The sequence below is a fragment of the Camellia sinensis genome, chromosome 11, assembly GCF_055761805.1.
Source record: "Camellia sinensis isolate YWXY chromosome 11, ASM5576180v1, whole genome shotgun sequence".
NCBI lineage: Eukaryota > Viridiplantae > Streptophyta > Magnoliopsida > Ericales > Theaceae > Camellia > Camellia sinensis.
The window spans coordinates 110,745,785-110,771,968 of record NC_138971.1 but is presented as its reverse complement, the minus strand read 5'-3'; the positions used below and the strand labels follow the sequence as shown (position 1 = coordinate 110,771,968).

At 35.0% G+C, this 26,184-nt stretch overlaps 1 protein-coding gene across 1 annotated transcript; it reads left to right on the top strand.

Annotated features, from left to right (window-relative positions):
• Window positions 1-4,063: 4,063 nt before the first annotated feature.
• Window positions 4,064-25,404, top strand: LOC114272874 (uncharacterized). Its single transcript, XM_028214578.2, has 5 exons — window positions 4,064-4,661; window positions 15,373-16,480; window positions 17,796-18,215; window positions 22,756-24,375; window positions 24,687-25,404. The coding sequence occupies exons 1-5, from the start codon at window positions 4,075-4,077 to the stop codon at window positions 25,206-25,208; spliced, it is 4,257 nt and encodes a 1,418-aa protein (XP_028070379.2). The 5' UTR covers window positions 4,064-4,074; the 3' UTR covers window positions 25,209-25,404.
• The last annotated feature ends 780 nt before the right edge of the window (window positions 25,405-26,184 follow it).

Here is a 26,184-nt window from a genome sequence, read left to right as displayed (position 1 = left end):
TCTGCCATGCTATGTAGGTCACGCACCTCAAGATAGGTGAATTGCCTACTTTTGCTGTCAATTTGGAGCTACCAATTATCTATGAGTAATAACTTAGTAAAACTATGTTCAAGTAAATTATTTTCTGTACACGAACTAAGAACTACTCTATGAAACATCATGTTTTATGCTATGAATGATTGTCCAAGTCTAACAAGCACTTATGATATTATGCTATGATTCAAGTATATGCAAGTTCTCGGTATCGGAGGTTTCTTATGGAATTGACAAGCTATCTATACTCGGCTAGAGGTTCCTAAGTGGAACTGACAAGTTTACAAGTTCCCAGTCCGGAGGTTCCTTTATGGGACTGACAAGTTATTCTCACCTGATCGGAGGTTCTTATATAGAACTGACAAGTATGATTTAAGACATTCTGTGTGTGATCTATCAGCGTTGATGGATGTACTATGTAAGACTAAGCATGAACTCTGAATTCTATATATGCTCAGAATGAGAATACAAATGTGAATTTCAGTTTCAGCCACAGTTATGGGACATCATTTATTTACCCCTTTTACTTTGTTATTATTCACTGGGCCTCCACTCACTAGTTATCTATTATGTATGTAGGTGAGCAGGCTTATGATCAAGCTTTAGATGATGCCTGGGGTATTTTGTGTCGGTTAGCCACCCTCTGCACCTCACGAGGAGGTTCCAGATCAAGTCATGTATTGTGGTTGCATCAATATGAATGTATAAGACTGTTTCTTTTGTTTGTGAACAAGTTCACCTTTTGTATGTACTTGATAGTGACGTGTAAATATTGCACCTATGACGTCACTTGTATGTATATAAAGTTTAAGATTTTCAATTCCATGTATGTCTTCACAGCTCAATGGACTTCGTATGTTGAATATTTACTTCTATAGCCCCTAACTATATGTTATTATCTTAAGAGGCCTTTGGTAATCCAAGGATTACTGGCCGATTACGATGCTAAACCTATAGGGGCAGGTTTGGGTCGTGACATTGACTTTTTCACTTTTAAACTAAAATTATAAGTTGCACCTCAATGTCACCCATCGCGAGCTATGATGTAAGGCATATATATAGAGAACTTAATAAGGGATGTTTAATCTAACATCCCTCTCCAACTTTTAGCAATGTGAAAGGTCCATAACATATATATTTTTTTATAACCTAAAGTCTCTCACCTATACCCATATATCATATTCACTCTTTCATTCTCTCTTCTCTTTCTCTTCTTCTCTCCCGCTAGCCTCCTCCTCCGCCTCCCACATGCCGACGCTTTCTCCGCCACCACGACTCTCTTTTTCTCTCTCTAGGGTTTGTTTGTTGGATTGATTATGTTCCCAATGGCGGTCGACACTCAAAAGATTCCCAACTGTAACTTCGATTTCAACTCTTGTCCACTACCATTCTCTTACTCCCTCAACCTAGATGTTCTGGACCTCTAATCTCTAGAGTTATAGGGCTTTGAAATGCTCAAATCTCTGGTGGGAGGAGCTGAGTCAACGATGGTTGCATATTTCTGAATTGGACAGCGAACCGGCGAATGGAAATTCAAGTACAACGATGAAGGTGCAGAAGGTTTATCGGAGTTGTCGTACCAGGCATATGTTTACATACACACAAATCTCTTTATATGCCAGCATTTGTAAATTTCAGTTGGATCGTAGTGTTAGGTAACAATTATTTATAAATCTGTGAAATGGGTCTATGTTATATTCCCTCTTTGTGCTGATCTGAAAGTGGTTTTTGTGTTTAGAAGTATGAAATCAAATTCTATAGCTAATAGTAGATCACATATTATAGTAATAATAATTCTATATATTGTTTAGTCTCATCAATATTTTCAAGCACAAATTTGAGTAAGAGCATTTTCAATTCTGAATTTCTTTTTGTGTAAGTGTTTGTTGAAGGTTGCCTGGAATTTCTCTGTGAAAAGATACAATTTTCTTTGGTTTGGTTAAAACATAGAGAAAATTATTTGCACACCAAAGAAAATTGGTCAAGGGAAAATTGTGAGCAAATCACAGAAATTTGTGAACAAACCAGGAAAAATTCAACCTAGAGAAGGTTTGTTCAATTTTTCTAATTTTTTCCGTGTTTTGAAATTTTTTTAGTTTGAAATTTTTTTGAATCAAAATTTTTCTAGATCAAAATTTCTCTAGTAAAATGTTGAGGGACCCCAACCATTATGAAAATATTGCATATCCTTTATCTTATAAAATCTTAAAGCTCACTTTAAAAAAAATTCCCAATTTAATAAATAAATAAGAAAAGTTAAACAAAATAAATTAAAAATTAAAAAAAAAATGTTTGAGTCCTCTAAAAAAGTTCTACAATTGTACCCACAATAATGCGATAGGATATATGTCAACTATTGATTTGTTACACACTCAATTATACGGGTCTCACTCCCTTACCACATCATTGTGAGTGAATTTCAAAAAATTATTTAATACTCTTGGAGCATGTCTAGGTGGTATTCTAAATGAGTAGTTATTGATCTAAATAATAAGATCTATTATTTTTGTATTAAAATTTTAAAAAACAGAGTGTTAAGTATTTATTTGTTAATGAAAGAGAAGCATTGCTCCATGAGCATTGAATATTTACTTGTGAATTTGTAGTATTGCTCATAAAAATAAACAAATTCATTCTAAGATGAATTTTTGTTTATTTATTTATTTTTGGGGGGTAATTCACATTAGAGTGTGAGGCACAAGGCCTATTTTCACGAGTTAGTTAAAAGTGAATTTTTTTAATTTTTTAAAATTATATTTTTTATTTTTTTCACCTATTTTTTAAGAAATCAAAAAATCATATATTTCAAAATAGACCGAAATCAACGTAAAATTATTAGTTGGTCAAATCATGTCCATACAAATTATAATTTACTCTTCTTTTTATATTTTTTAATTATCTAATACAAATACATTAATCATATCCCTTTTTTTTACCCCTATAACCCCACAGATACATATCAATTAGAGATAAGAGGGGAAAAAAAAAAAAATTAACCAATCACAATGCATTAAAATGGTAAATTTCCAAAAAGGGTTCAACCTTTTTTCGTGATTAATCCACTTTTTCAACTAATCATAACTAGGGGTGAGTAGTGGATATATCAATCCGCCTAAATTGACCGAACTAAACCAATCTACCGTATTTTGGATGGATGCGTGATGACGAATGGACGGTTGTTGATTGATTTTTTTCAATCCGCCCAGTTTTGGACGGATGACGGATTTAATGTTCCTTTGACCGCAACCGAACCGTCAAACCGCATCCCTAGTAATTTACAAGATTTTGTGTTTTCAATTTATTTAGATATTCTATTTGTGTTTTCAATTAAAAAGAATTTAAATATTATGTTGAATATATTCTGTTGAAAAAAAAATTTCAACTTGAATATATTTTTTGAATTGAAAAAAATAAATGTATTATTTATTTATATTTTTTGGTTTTTAAATCTAACTCTTAAAATAATAAATAAAAAAAATAATATATACTGATTGGTTTTTGTTTTCAAAAATATATATAAATGTAACAATACAAATACATACAATCTCTACTACTACTCTGTTCATAATTTTGATAGTTTGAATTATTTTTACATTTTAAAAATCATATATTGTAATATTTTATGTAGATGAGGGATGCTCTGATTATAATATATGGATGAAATATATAATAATTATAATACTTTTTTAAATCATTGATAGTAATATTTTTTTTAAAAAAATATGCAAGTTGAATTATATTAAAAATTTATAAAATTTTAAACCGTCAAACTTAAATTCTCTCAATCTACATCTATCCAATTAACTGACAGATACAGATTAATTTTTTTTAATCTAATAACTTAATGGACCGATAATGAATTAGAGATTTACTGTCACAACCGGCCGCGCGCACCCATAACACCCTTAGAATACACGTGGCGGTGGCCAACCCCACCAACTTCTCGAAGTGCACATTTCAGCACCAAGTAATCCTATTCTTTTCTTACAGACCTATCTATTCTTTTCTTCAGAACCAGGGCTCTCCATGTTCCACCATGTAATGACACTAACTTGCTTTCATTTTTTGAAAGCATCGAATCAGTTTTCGCTGAAATGCGAAGCCATTCTCTACATCCTTGAATCGTTTTCTTCGTACATCTCCATGGCCGAAGATGGTGATAGCGAGTGGTCGACGACGACGCCGTCGTTTCGGTTCAGGTGGGACGTGTTCCTGAGTTTCAGAGGAGAGGACACGGGTCAAAAGTTCACTGGCCGACTCTACACCAAACTCGTACAGAACGGCGTTCGAACCTTCTTCAACGAGGACGGTCTTCTTCGCGGCCATGAAATCTCTCCGAGCCTCGTGACGGCGATCGAAGACTCGGCCGCTGCAATCGCCGTAATCTCAGAGAAGTACGCCAATTCCTGGTGGTGCCTCGAAGAGCTTGCTAAGATCATAGAGTGTCGGAAGTTGTTACTCCCAGTGTTTTACGAAGTCGATCCCTCCCATGTTCGGCGTCAAACCGGTCCTTTTGAAAAGGATCTTCTCGAACTAGAAAAAAAATTCGGAGTCGAAAGGGTTCTCAGATGGCGAAAAGCTATGGAAAAAGCCGGTGGACTTAAAGGTTGGGACACCAAAGTCTCGAGGTATTAGCCCGTTTCGGAATTAATTATTTTAGTTAGATTTTTGTTATTTTTTTATAAAAAACTGTGCAGAAACGTAAAGGCGGCTTGGGTGGACATGAGTTCGGTATTGGACTAATAGTCGAATAAGGCCATGTTTATTTGGGTGGACATGAGTTTGGGATTGGACTAATAGTCCAATAAAATTATTAATCCGATCTTTGGTTAAACAATTAAAGTATGGATTAGTTATTTTAAACTTGACTAGTACTTAAGATAGGATACATAATGTAACAGATTTATAGTCTTAAGACTATTAGCCATGGGAATGCTAATCCAGTCCGCTCAAACAAACATGACCTAAAATTATTAAATTTGATATTTGATTAAACAATTAAAGTACGGACTAACAATCCGAATATGATATTCTACATATGATAAATTATTCAATCTAGATTGGAAGAGTACGATAAAGTTTAAACTATTAATCCTTCCTTAGAGCAACTCCAAGGGAAGAGGTAAAATGAGACTGTTAGCTATTTTAGCTCGGATGACCCTAATATTCTCACTCCAATGGGCTGGCTAAATGGCTTCCTATTTTCCCTCGCGGCTTCTCCGCTGGCTTCAATTGGAGAGTGATTGAAGGCTCTCCAAACTCTTCTCTCCCGCGAAATTGATCTGCTCACGTCTCTCCCGCGAAATCAATATGCTTCGTCAGTGCGAAATCGATCTCCAAACACGTCTCTCCCGCGAAATCGATCTGCTCCTTCAGCGCGAAAACGATCTTCTCCTTCAACGTTGTCTGCAACTCCCTCCATCGACCTCTTCCTCAAGGTATGGATCCTTTTATCTCTCTGTCTTCCCCTTCTATGTAACTCATAAACCCTCTTTCTCTCTCTCTCTCTCTCTCTATATATATATATATATATATATATGTATAGGACAAACTTTCCTTGTTCCTCTGTAATCTGGGTCTCTCCCATGTTCTTGGTTTTACGAATCTGTATACAATTTATGTGTGTATTGTCTGTCTGATCTGTGAGTTCAACCATACCTTGATACTTCACTGTTCTATTTTTGTGTTTTGAGTTTTTGTGTTGCCAATGATTTTACAAGATGGATCTTAATTCTACATATTCTAAGAATATTATAATGGGTTTACTCACATTCTGGCATTTTATTTGATATTGCCTAGGATATATAGGAAGAACAGCTACCATGGAGATACAATCTTCTTCTCCTATCTGATTTTATGACCTTGTAAATTACTAAGCAGAAAATTATTACTTCAATCGAAATTCGATTATTCTTTGATCTTTGTAAGATTAGTTACAAATTTCCCCAATTTTTTTAAATTCGATTATTCTTTGATCTGTATACAAATTTACAAAATTCCCCAATATCTTTGTAGGGCGATTCAAATGGAGAACTCGAAATTGGAATTTATTCACATGGGCATGGGCCAACCAAAATAAAATTCCAAAAAGCTAGTTCTAAAAGTGGGATGGCTTCAAAGAACCAGTTATTTGACCATTGAGACTGTCTACTTATACCCAGTCAACCTTACCCTTCCCCTACCTTTGTACCTTTGAATTAGCACCTAAATCAAAACTCTGGTTGTTCAAAGAATTCTTGCAACTAATATTTCAGAAATCCCATAATCTGCCATTTCAAAAATCAAGCCAAAATCCAGCCTTCTTCCTTGCCAAATCATAAATTCTGTCTTCTACCTGTTAAAACTCTAACCATACAATCTTTTCCTACCCAAAACTCACCACAACTCTAATTATAGGCAACACTTGGGCAAGTTTCCAAAAACTCTTCTACATAAATTCGATTATTCTTTTAAAAGCTTCACATAACACAAAAAGTACTAATTCTACTTGAATTTTGACTTCAAAATTAAACAACTAAGACACTCAACATATATATATCTGCAAACTAGAGAACCATATATGAGATCCGAAAACATAGCTAGAAACTTGATACAACCCATGGTCCATGTCTAAAACTTAGTAAAACATAGACAAATTAGTCCAACAACATTGTAACTCAAAAATTATAAGTATGACCCAAATTGATCCTAAACAAGTCAAACTATATTGTGCTCTATGTGAAATTCTAAATTAGTCCCTCTTTTCCCTTCCACACTCTACATCAGGAATCCTCCCTCCATGCTAGAACCAGCCTTTGCTGACCTTGAGTCTATTGGAGCTTACTGCAAATCCTATGTAAGATAAGAAATTAGTGGAAAAATTTTGTTACATGTTACATTGCCAATTTTGGATTGCAATAAACCTTTAAGAACAGAATTTCGTTGATTAAACTGTAAAAATCAATGTATAAGTGAATACATATTTAAAGGACTTTCTAATTTTGATATACTTGAAGTTGAATGGTGAAGATAAAGATTGATATAATTGGAAGTTCTCAGGCATTTGAATGTATGGAATTCAAATCATGCTCAAGAAAATGAAAATGGATGTTTATGTGAAGCTTTTGCACAGCTACACGAATTAGCAGTTAGGGTTAGGATTAATGCAAGCATAGGTTCTTCATGAACAATGTATGTGATGCAGCTTTCTGCCTGGTTATGGTGATTATTGGCAATGAAGAACTTAGGCCCCATTTTGTTCATATGGAATTGTGAATAGGAAGGGAATACCATTCTGGTGATTTGTACGTTAATTGAGAATTACTAGTTGCTCCATGCAGGGTATTATGGAAACAGAAAACTAGAATGCACTACATCAATTTTTGGGAATCTCGTTGCAAATGGGTTGTAAATTTTTAGTAATGGCTAATATTTTGCTCGGGGAAAAACTGCTCAGTTCTTTGGATACTGATCATCTTACTTTATTGATTTACCGTCCTATAAGACCTGCAGTGAGGGATTGATCCGGATGAGGAGGATGTTGTGCTCCTAACTCTTATGTTATCCAAATAGGCGTGGCTATAGTGCTATGATCCAATGCATCTGGACTCCTAGTAGGAGTGGGCACTGGGGAAAGGAGTGCACTCTCTTTCTCTTGATGTAATTGACAATGGAATTGGTATGAGGATCTGCTGCTTTGAAAATCACTCTGTAATACTGTGATTCTCTTTCCTTTTTTCTATTATGACTTTCTTCTCTTTCTGTTGTGCAGTTTGCATTTTCTGTTGTATCTTTATCTTCTCCGTTTCCATCATTCTTTTGCTTCCTAACTTCAAAGTTATTTTCATTTTCTGTGGTCTCTTCATTTTGCATCAGATTTCAGTAAAGGTGCTTTCTTCTTCTTCTAGGCTGAGATCCTATCCAATTTGGATTTTGTTGCTTTATCTTCTCTTATGTGGCCTATTCATAACCTACCATCTTTCATTTCTTTGATCGTTCTTCATCTGTTCTTGTTGTATCATAGTATTTTCCTGCTTTTATGTCATTACTTAATTGTTTTAGTTAGCTTTTGGTAATTTATTTTCCTTCATTTTAATTAATCTGGTCATTCGAGTTAGAGAAGCGATGAGATCATATAAAGATCGAGCAGAAAGTTTTCATTCTTCAGGTCGATGAGGTGTCAAGAGGTGAAATGATTAAAATAACAGAGAGGAACAGATTTCAAAGTATCCATTGATAGTGGACTTGGGTAGTGCATCTTCGATGAGTAATACAATACATGAAGCAGCAAAGTTCATAGAAAGTGTTTTTTTTTTTACAGAGACAGACCACATATGAAGCATCAAAATCCACATATGTAAAAGCAATTAGGAAGTGACAAAGACAGACCACTATGTTCTAATTTTCTACATAACACACATACCTTTGTCACCGTGTCCTTGAGTCGCACATTGGTACTTTTAAGGTCAGAGGCTGCCCTGTCAACCTAGACTCAACAATACTCGATTTAGTGTCAAACATCAATTGAAGGTTTCAATTTTGACAAATTAATTAACCACCATGCCTAACAATGATTAGAACTACAAGACAAGAGTGTCATAAAAGAACTTTCATTCGAGTATATAGCTCCTAGCCCTTTAAGAGTACCAACAGCGGCTTCAATCATTATCATGATGCCAATCATCTACACAGAAAGTTGCTGTTCTGAATGGGTATCGCTGCACTTTTTCTCTTGGGACAGTCTAGGTGCACAGAAGAAACAGTACCGAAGTGTACAGACCTCCCATAGACCTGTGACTGTGAGAGGTCAGTACACTTTTGGGACACTGTACTGTTTCTTCAGTGCTCATTGCATTGCTCTTTTCAATCGACCAATGCCATATTCCCAGACAGATTGAAAGAATCTAAGCCAGTAAAAAGACAGAGAACTTACCTTGTCATCTATTTCATCCATCAACAGCACTTGCATATCCAATTCCTTGACATTAGGAATACAAAACTAAAAGTTAGAAACAAGGGTAAGGAAAAGAAATACTTGTGTCTATTTTCAAAAGTAAGCAAACCTCATTTATGTCATGAGCCATGTTTTTCAATGTATCCAATCCTTCTGCTATAACATCCAATCCTTCATCCTGCATGAAGTCAAATAATTCCATGCATGAGAATTTTCAGTTAAGGCCATCTAGCAAAGGTTACCAACCAATACAACCAATTATTGACAATTGATCATGTTCAACCAACAACCCCTATGAAGCCCGTTTGAGATATTTTTTTATTTTTTATTTATATTTATTTATTTATTTATTTTCTGATGAAAGTGAGTTATTCGTCTCGCTGGGCTATGGAGACCTTGGGTCAAAATTTTATAGCTCGGATCCAATACCTGAGGGTGCATTGATCCCTGACTTGATGGATTTTTTGGTTGTTGTGAAGCTCTCTATGACTTGTTTACAATGAAATAATTTTTAACAGGTCTTTTCCACTCTATTCTGTATTTGAGAGATTCAGGAATTGCTGTGAACAAACACTGTAGAGAGTCCAAAAAACACTGTAGAGAGTCCAAAAAACTGAAACTTTATTTAGCTCTTAGCAGCCAAGTGGACAAATAAAAACATTATTGGCTTCCCAAACGAAGCTTATATACAAAGATGTCTTATTATTATTAAATTTCTTTTTACATCATTCATATCATATTCTTATGTAAACTCTATTAAAAACAAACAAGCATTTAAAATGATCTCTATTTATTAATTAATTTGCTTCCAATTGGGAATCTTAGTTATTTCTCCAACCCAATATATGTTGCCATAATTTTGTTTACCTTGTGTATAGATGAGTCAGCAACAAAATGATGCATATTTCACCAACTTGATGAATGATGGGACTGATTATGAATTTATGGATGAACCTCTTGACCAAGGGGATCAGTCTTCCCCAATCTCTCCTCAAATAGAAACCACCAAGAAACCACAACGAGGTGGCAACTTCACTACAGAAGAAGACAGTATGCTCATATCGGCGTGGCTTAACATTAGCTTAGATCCAGTGCAAGGGAATGAACAAAAATCAAAGGCTTATTGGCTAAGAGTGTGGGAGTATTTCCACCAGTACAAAACTTTTTCATCTAATCGTAGTCAAACTTCTTTAATGAACCGTTGGTCAGCAATTCAACTTGCCACGAATAAGTTCAGTGGGTGCTTCGCCCAAATCCAAAGGTTGAATCAAAGTGGAAAGACTGACAAAGATAAGGTATTAATGCCATTGAGTTTTTTATACTTATTATCATTGGAATTGTCTAATCTCATGATAATTAGTGTTCTTTTATCTATTATTCAGATTCTTGATGCGAAGAAATTATACAAAGAGTTTTACAAATCGTCATTTCCATTTGAACATTGTTGGCATGAGTTAAGAGATCAACCAAAATGGCGAGAGGAATATAGCATGAAGAAACAAAAACCAAAAAAAGTGGCAACTCCCGGCGTTTGCTCTCCTAGTGCACCGGATTCAATCAATTTAGAGGACAATGATGTTTCACATAATGACAATGTAGACTTGGAAAGACCACCGGGTAGGAAAGCTGAAAAGGAACGTTTGAATAAAAGAAAGAATAAAGATCGTGGAAATGAAGGAGGGTCACATATTTTAATATTATTAGAGGATTTAAAGGAAGATAGAAAGAAAATGAATGACAAGAAAATAGAGATGTATGAAAGGTCGTATCTTCAAGAGCAAGAAAAGATTGATAATGAGAAAAAGAGGACGCAAACGGAACAAGAAAAGGTTGATAATGAGAAAGAGAAGATACGAATGGAACAATTGAAGGAGGAAGAGCGAATAATGTCAATAGATACAAGTGGTCTGCCTTCATTGCAAGCAGAATACCTTCATCGCCGCCAAATGGAAATTCTACAAAAAAAGATTTAGTTGTTGGAACTACCCAAAAAAAATTTAGTTGTTGGAACTATGTTTTTCACTTTATTTATTGTTGGATTTGATTCTCCATTGTAGCCAGAACTATGTTTTTTATGCAGTTTATGTTGGAATTATTTATTATATGTTAAAAGTTTTTTGGAACTACCTATTGTTGAATGGTTGAACTAGTAGTAATTTAATTACTGAGTGGAATTCTCGTTGAATGCTTGTTGAAGTACTCCATGGCTAAATATAATTCTTATTGTATGTTGGATTTGAGTGATTTTTATTTACAGGACATTTCTATTTGTTGATCAATTAAATACAGATTATGTAAGTTGCTGGTGTTTTGATTTTGGAAGTTGTTTGATATGTTTTATAAATTTGACTTTGCAGAAAATTGAAGTTGTTAGGCAGAAACTTGCAAAGCTTAAGAAGCAAAACACAACCTAATATTTATTTTCAGTTGTTTATTACTCAGCTGCATTCTTCTTTTAATTTCCATGGCTCGCAATAGTGTAATGAAGATGATTATTGATGACTCTGATTCTGATAATGAATTGGAGATATTTGCAATAGCTGCTTTAGAAGAAGAGCGGCTAAATAATGAGAGGCAATTGGGATTACGTCGTGGTTCTATTCAAGGTCATACAGTTATTTATCGTAATCGAATTCAAGGCCACAAGAGACTTTATCAAGATTACTTCTCTGAAACGCCTATATATCCGCCCAATTTATTTAGAAGGAGGTTTCGGATGAGTCGATATCTCTTTCTTCGTATTTTATCTATGGTGGAAGCATATGATCCTTATTTTGTGCAGAAGAAAGATGCTATTGGAGTTCTTGGTCTGTCTTCCCTTCAAAAGATGACAGCGGCTATGAGGATGCTCGCTTATGGAGTAGCGGCTGATTCTGTAGATGATTATGTGAGGATTGGAGAAAGCACTGCAATAGAAAGTCCACAAAGGTTTGTTCAGGCAGTGGTTGCAATTTTTTCAGATGTGTACTTGAGGGCACCAAACAAAGATGACATTGCTAAATTACTAGAGGTGGGAAAAAATCGTGGGTTTCCTGGAATGTTGGGGAGCATTGATTGTATGCATTGGAAGTGGAAGAATTGTCCTACTGCATGGAAAGGTATGTATTGTGGTCATATCCATGAACCAACTATTATTTTAGAAGCGGTGGCTTCCTATGATCTATGGATATGGCATGCATTTTTTGGATTACCGGGATCTCATAACGACATCAATGTGTTAGAACGTTCTTCTGTATTTTCTCTCCTTACTGAAGGGCGTGCTCCCCAAGTTGATTACTCAATCAATGGAAATGACTATACAATGGGATATTATCTCGCTGATGGTATATATCCTCAATGGTCAACATTCGTTAAAACAATTCCATCTCCACGAGGCAATAAGCAAATACATTTTGCTAAGGCTCAAGAGTCAGCAAGGAAGGATGTCGAATGAGCATTTGGAGTGCTCCAAGCACGTTTCTCAATTGTGCGAGGACCTGCACGTTTTTGGAAAGTTGAAACCCTTAAAGTTATTATGAAGGCATGTATAATATTGCATAACATGATAGTTGAGGATGAGTGAAATGAACAAAATATAGACTGTAATTATGATGCAATCGATGAAACTCTCCCTCCAGCAGTGTCACACGAGCGTACACCCGAACTTTATGACTTCATTCAAAATCATCATCGCATAAGAGATAGACAAACTCATTCTAAACTCCAAGCAGACCTAGTTGAGCATTTGTGGCATCTACATGGAGATTTGTAACAATTAGTGTTAGAAATAGTTTATTTATTTTGAATTTTATTCCTAACTTTGCAATTTATGATTTTTTTTCTTATTTATTCATTGACCTTTGTAAGGTTTTTAATTAGTTAATTTGTGTTCTTTCGGTTCTTAATTTTATAAATTATAATTATTGAAGAACTTCCTTTGTATTGTTATTTTTTTAAAAAAATTCTTTATTGTTTTCTTTTATTCTTCCCCTCCATTTCTTTCAAGATGGTTCCACCAAATTCATATGTTGAAATGTATTCACATACTATAAATTTTATAATAAAAAAATAAATATTACTTAAAATTATTTTTTATAATATTTTTAAAACTAATATTAAAAAATATTATTTTTAAAAATATTATTGCAAATGTCACATTGGCAACCATATTAGAGAGTAGGTGCATATGTGGCATTCTATGAAAAAGAGTAATATATATATATATATATATATATGTGGCATTTTTTGTTTTGAAAATTGGTTAAATTAGTTTGAATGACTAGCTAAAATAAAGAGTATGGTTGAAACACACAATAGCTAAACTAATTAGGTAAAATAAAGAGTGTCATTTTTTTATACTTTAGCTAGTGAAAAATAAAGAGTGTGGTTGGAGATGCTCTTATAATCTTACCTCAATCCAAATATAGGATATGATATACAATCTTAAGTGATTTGTAGTCCTAGAACTAGTTATGGAAATGCTAATCGAACCTAATTCAGTTTGTCCAAACAAACATGAGCGAAGAGAATTATGTGATAAAATGGGCTTTAGAGCATCTCCAACAGTTCATTAAATTTGGGTAAAAAATTTGTTGAAAAATTTAATTTGATATAATAATAATGCACTTCAATGATTTTCATCAATTCTGCGAGGTCGTCCACCAATGGTCATCAATGAAATATGATGAAAAATTAAACGTTCTATTAATTTGATGAAAAATATACCACTCTCTTCATTTGATATCAGTATCTTCATTTGATATCAGTATAATGAAATGGTTGGAGCACCGTTTTCATTAATTTTTCAAATTTAAAGTTGATGAAAATTCTGTTGCAGTGTTAGAGATGGCCTTAGTATCACATGGTTGTTTGTTATGTTTATGCCTGCTAATTTGTTTTTGAAAGCATAGGGATTCGATAGCTGAAAGTGCATTAATCAGCCAATTGTGTTTGTTGAGTTGAAATTTGATGCATTTTGAAGTAAAATAGACAGTGGTGGCGTAGCATATATATATATATAATATTTGTGGCATCCCAATGAGTAGTTGAGTTTTTGTTTGTTTCAACTTGGAAATTGTTTGATTGTAAACTGCTTGTCCTCTCTTATTACTCTATATAAGTATTTTACTGTTCTTTTAATGGCTTCTAAACATTTAAATATTAGACCCACCGTCATTTTCTTTAATATTCTGAGCATCCATTAAAAAATCAATTGTTGTTTCTATTATCTTAAGTAAAGTCATTAGACACTGATTTTGTGCAATGTGGGCTCTTGTTTTTTGGGATAGTTATTCGGTGCTTTTGGGGCACAAGCCACATGGTGCTTCACACTGCTTACAGATAGACACATGATGTCAGTGACTCAGTGGGTTCCGTTTATGGTCCCTTCTTCACCACTGCCATATCCAAGGGCTACAAATTGTCGTAATATGTCACACCATACATGGTGTGGAGCAATGCCACGTGGTGCATACAGAACACTCTTTACGGTGTATATAACGGGTGGCAAGTGGTACAAATTGAAGCTACCAAGGTGCAGCCACTTTGCCACCAAAAGGTATCAACATCCTATCAATAGGAGTTGAATCCATGACCTCGCAATGCATAGTTGTGCTACCGATCACTGGGCCAAAGTCCCTAGTCATAGAGCACTAATTAGTTTTCTCACTTTTGCCCCCTTTATACTTGTTATCAGCAATTTGTTTGAAGGGGCTTATTTTTGTATTTATTTATTTTACAGCCATTCCAAAATGACTGCTCATCAGGTGTGCTTATATCATTGTTATCTTTATCTTCTCTTTGATATGCAAATTTGGTTGATCTAACCTATTTTAGAAGACTAAGCTCTATACTTGCATTGTTATAATACAAGTGTATGATGTTAAAAGCTTTCTTAGAATGGTAAGTTGGCAACCAAAACCTCATCTAAATACTTTCCATGGATTTATTAATCCAGGAAAACAACTTGCCTTATTTCGCTATAAACCCTATTAGTCTTGTTGTGAGTTTCATTTTGTTTTTGGAAGAACTTAAAAAGATTCAATGCCATAGGTGGATATATATGTATATCATGTGATTGCAATGGTACATCTCACAGTTAGTTTGACCCTTAATTGCAAAATCATCAAGTTGTTCTGATTGGAAGACATGCTAGATAGTTTTCCAGTACCTTGAACTATATATACTTCCAATATTAGAGATTGTATATATGTGAATTGAGTAAAATATCATGAACCATGAAACTTTATGCTGATGCTAATTACACCATTGCTTTCAGGGTGGAATAGCATGATAGGAAACATCTCATCGTAATCACAACTTTTATCACTCGAGAATCAAAATTTCTAGTTTTTGCCCTATTGGCAATCTTTCCTTCTCAAATTGGTACAACCTCTTGGCTAATCTGATATTATCATGATTATTTTCAGGGATGAAAAGTTGTTAATTCAGTCTTTACTCAAGAATATTTTGACTAAATTGAGTAATACTCCCTTGGGAGTGGCTAAACATCCAATTGGACTGGACCTTCGCCTTCAAAAGTTGATGATCATGTTAGATGTTAAAGCTAATGGTGTTCGAGTGTTGGGATTTTATGGAATGGGTGGGGTAGGCAAGACCACCCTTGCCAAGGCTCTTTACAATAAACTTGTCATTCACTTCAAACGACATAGCTTTATTCCAAATGTTAGAGAAAATTCACAATTGCATAATGGTTTAACATCTCTCCAAAGCAAGTTTCTTGGTGATCTTTTATCAAGTCCTCCCCCAGAAGTAAATGAGGTAAGGAGTGGTATCATGTCAATCAAGGAGGTCGTTCACAAAGAGCCAGTGCTGGTTGTTCTAGATGATGTTGATGATGTAAACCAATTAAATGCACTAGCTGGTGGGAGAGATTGGTTTTATGAAGGAAGTCGAATCATTATCACCACAAGAGATAAGGGAGTTCTACATGAGAACTTTGTGACAGAATTCTACGAGGTAAAAGAGCTGACTTTTCCAGAGTCACTTGAACTATTTAGTTATCATGCATTTGGGAGAGAGAAACCTAGCAAAGATCTCATGAGTTTCTCTGAGGAAGTTGTGTCGCTTACAGGAAGACTACCTTTGGCTCTAGAAGTATTTGGTTCTTTTTTCTTTTATAAGAGGAGTATAAGAGAACGGGAAGATGCATTGAAAAAGTTGAAACAAATTCGTCCTGGTGAACTTCAAGATGTGTTAGAGCTCAGTTTTAGTGAGCTAGATGTAGAAGTGAAGCACATATTCCTTGACATTGCTTGTTTCTTCGTAAATATGAAAATGAAGAGAGAAGATGCAATTGACATTTTCAAAGGCTGCGGTTTTAAGGCTGAAATAGCAATGTCTGACCTCGTAGGTAAATCTCTCATTAAGATCATAGGTGACAATATTTTGTGGATGCATGATCAACTTAGAGACATGGGAAGACAAATTGTTCTACGTGAAAGCCATGGAGATCCTGGTAAATGTAGTAGACTCTGGGATCGTGACAACATAATGTCTGTATTGAAGGATAAGAAGGTATAGGTTCTAACATGATATCCCATTCTTCTTTTATTAAATTCTTATTCTATTTGAAGGTTTTGATGGTATAGTTAACGTGTACGCATCAACCCCTCTCTGGCATGATACCCTTTTATTTGATAAATTCACTTTTAGAAATCATTGAAGTTTATTCTAGGAGGGAGAAAGTAATAAGAAAAATGGGTTATATATTCCAAATACTCTTTTTCTTCTTTTTCTTTTTTTTTTTTCTTTTTTCCTCAATTTGTTGTTTTGCTGAATGTTGATTATCAAGAATTACTTATGATTTGCGAAAGGATTATATGTTGAGTGTAAACATTAGTTTTTCTTGGAAATTCTGGAAATAATTGTTGGTTTGAGAGTTGTGTTTCATGGATTCTTCTACTTCTCTTCTCAGTGTACATGTGTCCCTATTCGTTTGGGATATGAGTCCACACCTGTATCCAATTTAGATAATTGGATCTTCTAATTTTATATGATGTTTGAAGTAGAAGAAACTCAAATTTGTTAGTAAAGAAACAAAATTTTCACATGAATAGGAGATATAAAATTCATATTTTTTTTTTCTTAGCCTTCATTTGGGAAGAACTTTTTTAGCCTGGGTTTTTAGCTATTTTAGACTGTCTTAAAAAGTTCCGTTTGGGAAGAACTTTTGGCTTTTTTGTAGTTTTGTGAGAGAAAGTGAAATAATTATGGTTTGAATGTGATATTTTGTCTTATTGGCTTTTTAGCTTATTTTGGTTTTTAGTGGACTAAATTAGTCCCAACCTACTTCTCAAACGACGCCTTAATCTCATTTAATTTGAATTACATTATTAAATAGTTTACTTCATTTTATCTAAGAATATAATAAAATATGCAATATACATATAAATGTTTAAGACGTGTCCTTGTACTCATACCCAACTTGTGGAGCCATATCCCAATATCTTAAGATATAGGCTTAGGAATTTCTGACATTTGGTGACGCACCTCCACCTGATACTCATACTTGAGTCCATGTAATATAGTGAGAGTATTTTGTAAATTTAACACAATAAGGTGGTGAGTGCTACTTTGCAAACTACAAAAGAAGCTTATAGCTTTGCATTATATTTGCATTAAGCATCATCTACAAAAATATTTTGTATTGTTGATCCTTGGTGAATTTAAACTTTTGGTGAAAAGAGGCTACCAGTTGCAGTCGCATGCATCATTTTTTTTTTTGCTATAGTTAAGAACATCTTTTTGTTATGTAAGCAATTTTATTATGCTGGTCTATTCTTTAACATTTTTATTCATAAGTCAATTAATCTCGTTTGATTAATGTTAGGGAACAAAAAGCATTGAAGGCATCACGCTCAACTTTGAGAAGAATCGTGATTTAAGCTCAAAAAATATCTATTGTATGAACTTTCAAAGATGGCCTGGTTTGGCTTCTGCAACTGCATACTTGAAGGAAATTAACAAGAAATGTTTTGGTGATTGTGTGGAAAATGAGAATAATGTGACACTTAGCACTAAAGCATTTGAACCTATGGTTAACTTGAGGCTTCTTCAAATTAATCATGCAAATTTGGATGGAAGTTTCAATCTTTTTTGTACTGAATTGAAGTGGCTGCAATGGAAAGGATGCCCCTTAAAAACTCTTCCTGCTAGGTTTTTTCGTCTGGAACTTACTGTCCTTGATCTCTCAGAAAGCAAGATGGTGCAAATTTGGAATCACAAGTGGTGGCAGTGGCACAAGAACAAGGTGAGTGTTATCAATAGCCAATTTGAGAGCTTGACTTGATTCTTACAGAACATATCAGGTCCAAAACTTCATGGGAAACTTGCCTATGGATATCAGTAAAAACTAAGTAAATAGATTTCATTTCCAAATGATTTTTGGTGGCACTTATGCTTCAACTCATGCATAAAGAAATTACTAAAATAATATACCCTAAATATCTTAATTATTTCGTTGTAGGTCCAGTCCAGTCTAATCCCATTCCACTAATTTGTTTAACGGTAAATTACACTCACCTCCCTTAAGTAATGAGTATAATATAATAAAACTCATAGTTATGACATAATTACATTCACTTGCACAAACTAATATATTAAAAGCGAACTTTAACAATCAAATTACTTGTTTGCCCTTAATGGCAAATTTCACTTCAATCCCTTGTGGTTTGGCTCATTGTGGATTACTCCTTATCATTTGGAAAAATCGCATAATTCCCGTGTTGTTTGTAGACTAAAATGCACTGTTAGCTTTTTTATCTAAGACAACAATTTTTGAGAGCCATGCACGTAAGTTGAGAGTAAGGCCTTGTTAGGGGTACTCTAAAAAAGTCAAAAAGCCAAAAAGTCACTATTCTATTTATTGGATCCATCTGAACTGACGGGCTCGAACCCTCAACTTCCGCCTTGACCCACCACCCACTACACAATCACTTCACCACCCGCGCCCCCACCCTGCCAGACCCTCCCCTTCCCACGCCATCCTTGAACCCCCTCCCACCTTCCATGGCAACCCACTACCCAGTCAATCCCTCTGATTCGTCTCATAGCCACCGCCCTCTAAATCAGGTCAACCTTCATGAACTTTTTAATGCCCAAAATAAAATCAATACACACATATGTCGAAAGTGGGAGATGGATGTATACCGGTTATGTAGATATACAAAAAGAGGAAATAAGATTGAATAAACACTCATTTTATTCAATTACAAACAAATTATACAAAACAGAGCTATCTCTCTGTAAATTCTCAAACTCTCTGCTCTCTTAGAATTCTCCTTATCTGGAGATGTTATGTTTTTCCCTGGAGATTACATTTCCTCCCATTCTCTCTAAAACTACCACACAACCTATCTATTTATAGATTTCACAAGCGGGTGTAAACTATGTGTGCTACAGTGTGTCTTCCTCCTTAAGTTTTATCAATGGAGCTTCCTTGAAGCTTCCTTCTCCTTCTTCATTTTGGCTTCATCTTCTTCTCTCTACAACTTTCTAGCAGCCTCTTGCATGTTCTCCTCTTCTCTGGAATTCTCCTTCACCAAACTTTAATTGAGTTTGTTCTTCCAACATCCCCCCTCAAACTCAATTTGTTTGATTCTCTACACGATGCCTCATATCTGCTCGTGGATGACCTCTTATCTGGTCTTGTTGTCAATCTTCTATTGACTTCTATCTCTCTTGAAACAACTTCCTGTTGTTCGATATTGTTAACTACCTATTGACGTATGTCTCTTGGAACAACCACCTGTTGTTTGTTGTTTGTGAAATAATCACATGTTGTTCTCTATTGTGCGGAACAATCAATTGTTGTCTTTTGTTGCTGAAAACAACCATCTGGTATTTATCTTGCGGAACAACCACATGTTGTTCATTTCTATCAACCATCTGTTGACTTATATCTCTCCGACGTTATAAAGCAACCACCTGTTGCTTGTCTCGTCCACGATATTTGGGACGTCTTGTATCACCTTTCTGTGATATCTTCTTTGTTATATTCTTCGACTCCCACTTCGAAGAATATTTTTCTTACTTCATCTCTTCAAATAAAATATGCAAATTTTTGGTATAAAATTTACACAATCTGACTGCACGGATGTGTCCAGAATGCTCCAAATAGTTGGAAATGACTATTGGATTGTTGTGATTGGTAGCCAAAATAGATTGGCTGGTTTGGATCACCGATTGCACCTCAACCCTATCACACGGAATAATTCCCTCTGGAATTCTATACAATGACGTCAACTAACGTTAGCGGCTCGCGGCGCCTTTGCGACTCTGCTTGGCTTCAATGGTTTGTCAAAAAAATTAATAGAACTTGTGGGTTGGGGGATTCGAACCCTCGCCATTGTGGTTGAGGAGTAAGATTTAACCACTTTGCCAAACAGCTCCTTTGGTTTATGTTTCTCAAGTTATATAATTTAACTTGACTCTTGTTCACTTTGTCTCAGTCGTCTTCTTCCTCTGGTTCGCGCGTGTGGCGCGTGCTGCGAATAAGGCACGTGAAGCGCGTGCGGGCTTCTCTCGACTCGATTTTTTATGCTGTTTTTTTTCTCTGTGCTCATCTTGTCGCGAGTTTCAACCTGGTGTGATCAAATTTGGATTTCAACCACTTTGAAATTTGGGCAAATTTTGAAAACACCTCTGTTCGCCTCTATTTTTTATTTTATTTTTTGGCCCAAACTGGCTCTTCTAGCTCTAATACTACTGTTGAAAGTGAGAGAGAGGTGTATACCGGTTGTGTAGATATACAAAAAGAGGAAATAAAATTAAATAAACACTTCTTTTATTCAATTACAAACAAATTAGTATACAAAACAGAGCTATCTCTCTGTAAACCGTCAAACTCTCTGCTCTTTTAGAATTCTCATTATCTGGAGATGTTATGTTTTTCCCTAGAGATTACATTTTCTCCCACTCCCTCTAAAACAACCACACAACCTATCTTTTTATAGATTTCACAAACGTGTGTAAACCGTGTGTATTACAGCGTGTCTTCTTCCTTAAGTTTTATCAATGGAGCTTCCTTGAAGCTTCCTTCTTCTTCTTCATTTTGGCTTCCTCTTCTTCTCTCTGGAACTTTCCAGCAGCCTCTTGCTTGTTCTCATTTTCTCTGGAATTCTCTTTCACCAAACTCAAATTGAGTTTGTTCTTCCAACAACATATTGATTGCCAACACTATTACCATATATTGGCTTTGATATTGATTATTCAATTCTAACATTTCTTGATGCACTATGTATATGTATGTGTATGTGTGTTTAATAAATAGAGAGAATAGTTCGCAGCACAATCATGGCTTTGTTTCTTTTTTTAATCAGCCAAAATAGAGGGAAAATTTGAGGCGTTGATTTTCAATTTGTGGAAGATGGCTGGTTTAAAATGACGGTGGAAAGTTGTGTTTGGGTCGTTGGAGGCATTGATGAAGATAATATTTGTAGTGCCAGTGGCTAGTGGAGAATCTTCGGAAAAAAAAGAGAAGGTGGCACTGGCAGGTGGTCAGTCAGTAAGTATAAGGGATATCAAAATCATTTTAATCATGTTGTTAACAGAGTTAATGGTGCACTTTGCACCACAAATGACTAACACCAGATTGGGGTGGGGGTTGTTGTGGAGCCAATGGTGGGGATTGAGTGTGGAGGCAATGAGGGTGATGGGTTGTAGTGGAGGGAATATAACAAAGAGGTAAGAATGAAGAGGGATGGAGATAGAGGACATTGGGGTAAGGAGGCTGCTGGGAATGGTGTCGGTGGGGATTTGGTGAACCGGATGAAAAGGAGAGAGGTGGGAGATCAGGTGTGGTGTTTGTATCAAATGCTTTGATATGAGAGGGTAATTTCATCTTTTCACCCTTAATAGATGGTTTTTTGGGGTATACTCAATTAACTAAGGGCAAAATAGGTATTGTAATACAAAAATGACTCTTCCATTTAGCTGGTTGACAGCAGTGGGTGAAAGTGTAATGCAAATTTAATAGTAAGGGAGGACAATAAAATTTATATCAAAACTATGGGGCCAAGTGTAACTATATCATTACTCAATGGAGGTTAGTGTAATTTACCCTTTGTGTACGTAAAATCAACCGTCAAAATGCATTTTAAATTTTATATTATTATTAGAGTATCTCCAATGATTACTCAAAATTTTCATCGAATTTGAGTAAAAGTTTGGTCTGATATGATGCTCTCTAATCGTTTAATCAAATCCGGCCGATCATCCAGCCTAGAGTAAATTTTCACCAAATCTTCCCAAATCCGGTGGTCCAGCCGGTCGTCCACCAACGGTCACCTACGAAATTTTGATGAAAGGTTAAATACTCCCTTGATTTGATAAAAGTTTTGGTTTTGCCTTCATTTGAAATGAGTTTGATAACACGGTTGGAGCCCTAAAAGTAGGCGTTTTTCATCAAATTTAAATTTGATGGAATATCTGAGTAAGGGTTATAGATGGTCTTAGACATTATTCCTATATAGTATGTGACTCTGCGATTATGTTATGTTCCATTAATTTCAATATGTAATTGGTATGCATCACGATTCGCCACCTAATCCTTTTAAGTTGGCTGAATTTAGATGATGATCTGAGAACTGAAACTTTTTTACACATTGTTTGTGCTACAGATTACTATTTAGTGGTGTCTTTACTGAAGCATTCCCAAACCTTAATTCAATCCAAAATTTGCTCTCTCTAAAGAATGCTGCAACGATTACTACTTCCTATTTAGTCCTCTATTTTGTGTGGCACTTGCATGTAGGTTGTATAATATTAAGAAACACTTTCTGTTTGGACAGATGGCCAAGAAGCTGCTTGTTATGAATCTCAGTGATTGCTACTATCTTACACATATCCCTGATTTATCCATGCTTCCCTTGGAAAAACTAATTCTTGAGCGATGCACAAGACTAGTTAAGATCCATGAATCAATTGGTGACATGAGTACATTAACTCACTTGAACATGAAAGGTTGTTCGAGCCTTGAGGAATTTCCAAGTGATGTCTCTGGACTGAAAAATCTTGAGAACTTTATCCTCCATGGTTGCTCCAAACTGAAAGCATTACCAGAAAACCTTAGTGGCTTGAAATCTGTAAGAGAGCTTGACATTGATCGCACAGCAATAGTGAATCTACCTGATTCTATATTCCACCTGAAGAAACTTGAAAGGTTCAGCTTAAAAAATTGCAAGTCATTGAAACGACTGCCTCCTACTATAGGGAAATTGAGTTCACTCTTAGAGCTTTACCTCGATGGTTCTTCTGCTTTGGAGGAAGTGCCTGATTCTGTCGGAAATTTGACAGAGCTTGAGAAATTAAGTTTGAGGGGATGTGGTTTAGTGACTTCAATACCGGATTCTATTGGCAAACTCCAATCTTTAATTGAATTGTTTCTTAACAATACTTCAATTAAGGAACTTCCAGCTTCTGTTGGTTCATTATCCCATCTAAAGGTGTTTTCAGTTGAACGTTGTCGATGTTTGTGTAAATTACCAGATTCTATTGGAGAATTAGCATCTTTGAAATTGTTGTGGTTGGTAGGTACACCAATCACAGAATTACCCGATCAGATTGGCGCCTTGAATGCTCTTGAGAAGCTTGAGTTGGGAAACTGTGAGAAGCTGAGATCTTTACCAAACTCAATTGGGAACTTGTTGAATCTCACTACTTTGTCTCTTGATGGTACTATCATAATAGAGTTACCACAATCCATAGGAATGTTGGAAAGACTTGATATACTGAAATTGAATAATTGCAAGTATCTTCGAAGACTACCATCTTCCATTGGAAGAGTGACAAGTCTGCGTTACTGCCTGATGAAAGGAACCGTTGTGGCAGAATTACCTGAAGAATTTGGGATGCTTTCAAGCTTAAGAATATTGAATATGGCAAAAGGTTCACATCCCAAACAGCCCCAGAACATTGGAGGAATTTCTGAGGCCGACGACTTAGCTGCACAAGATAATCTCAAGCCCGTTGTTCTTCCAACATCATTTTCAAATCTCTCGTTGTTGGAAGACTTGGACTTGTCTGCTTGGAAGTTATCTGGCAAAATTCCTGATGATTTTGAGAATTTAACTTCACTGCAAAATTTGAATCTTAGTCACAACAATTTTTGCAGCCTCCCATCTAGCCTGAGAGGTGTTTCCCTTCTAAAAAAATTGACTTTGAATCATTGTAAACAGCTCAAGTTTCTCCCTACACTTCCCTTAAGTTTGGTTTATTTGACTGTTGCAAACTGTACTGCATTGGAAAGTGTACCCGACCTGTCGAAATTGGAGAGTTTGCAGGACCTGGATCTCACAAATTGCAAGAAGGTGATGGATATTCCTGGCCTTGAATCCCTGAAGTCATTGAGAAGGTTTTATATCATTGGTTGCAATGCATGCTCTACAGCAGTAAAGAAAGGGCTTACTAAGGTCTCTCTCTCTCTCTCTCCCGCATGCACACGCATAAGCTTTCTTTTTTGAAAACAAAAAAAACACAGGCAAACATTTTTCGAGAACTAATTTTGAAAAAAAGAAAAGAAGAAAAATTACAATAACTCAAGTTTTATATAAAATAAAAAATAAAAAAATAAAAAATTATAAGTTGTTTTCTATAATCCTGAAAAAAAATGTTTTTGAATTCTTAAAGATTTAGTTATCGAAAACTCGAAAAATGAAACATACAAAATGAAAACAGCAAAATGAAAGCCAGTATTTTTTATGGAATATTTCTTGCAATGCAGGTTTCTTTAAGGCATATACGCTTTTTGGGCATTCCAGGGAACCAAATTCCAGATTGGTTTGTCCCGGAAATACCCAGATTCTCAACTCAGAAAAACCGTGATCTAAAGGGTGTGATTGTAGCTGTTGTTGTCTCTCTTGACCAGCAGCAACAGGATGATTTCAGAGATAAAGTTCCAGGATTAGTGGATATTCAAGTGAAGATCTTCAGACCCAATGAGCCAGCATATAATGATAAACCAATACATTCAACAGTACTTGACTTGAGGGGAATTCCTGATACAGATGAGGATCACCTCTACTTGTGTCGATTTCATGACTATAATCCATTTGTTCGGATTTTGAAAGACGGTGACAAGATACAGGTGACAATGCGCAGCCCGAGACCACTCTTCAATGGGCTTGAACTGAAGAAGTATGGAATTTATTTGGTTTATGAAAATGATGATGATATTGAAGATGATGATGTTGAATCGCAAGAGTCTGTAACAGAGAGGCTGTCCAAGTTTTTCAGGTCTCTGTGAAGGAGTTTATTGTAATTATTGTTATCATTATTATTTTTTATTTCGAGTTGATTGTAACTTTCCTTATGATTCATATTGGGTTGGGGGGGGGGGGGGGGGGGGGGGGAGAGAGAGGGACCATCATTGTGTTGGTTGGATTTGGTTCTTTATTTGCTCCTTTTGGTTTGTCAAATGATATTTTCTGTTTTGTTATCAATATTGGTCAAATGCTCTTATTAATGAGGGAGATTCAATGATACATACTTAAAAAAAGTGGTCAAAAAAATTCCTCATGATTTGTTTGGATTAAGTCTTATACATTATTTTTCTTCTTTATTTAATGGTCAAAAAAATTCTTCGTATCCCATAATTGTAAGAAAAATCTATTAATTCATTTAAGGGGAACTTGGTGATAGATCTCTTACTGTCTAATTTGTCTTTCAAAATAACAAGAATTATATAAGTACTTTCAAAATCCTCTAATATTTTAAAACTTGTTTCTTTTACTATATTACCCTCATATCTATCAGCTCTCCTATTAAGTCATCCTCACGGTGTATTTCAGAGTAAAATTTTACTTTGAATCATAGTAAATTTACTCTAAATCAGAATAAAGTTTACTATGATTCAAAATAAAATTTTATATTATTAAGTAAATCAACATGTTTTTACTATGATTCAAAGTAAATTTTATTTCGTTAGGCAAATCAACATGTTTCTAACTAGAATAAAATTTTACTTTGAATCATAGTAAACTTTACTCTGATTCAGAGTAAAATTTTACTCTGAAAGTACAATTTTACTTTGAATCAGAGTAAAGTTTACTATGATTCAAAGTAAAATTTTATATTGTTAAGCAAATCAATATGTTTTTAACCAGAATAAAATTTTATTGTTACAAAAAATAAAACACATATTAAATGAACGAACCAAAGTCAAATTTTACTCTAAGATTTATTATAAAAAAAAAAAAACAATTGGAAACAACAAGGCGACA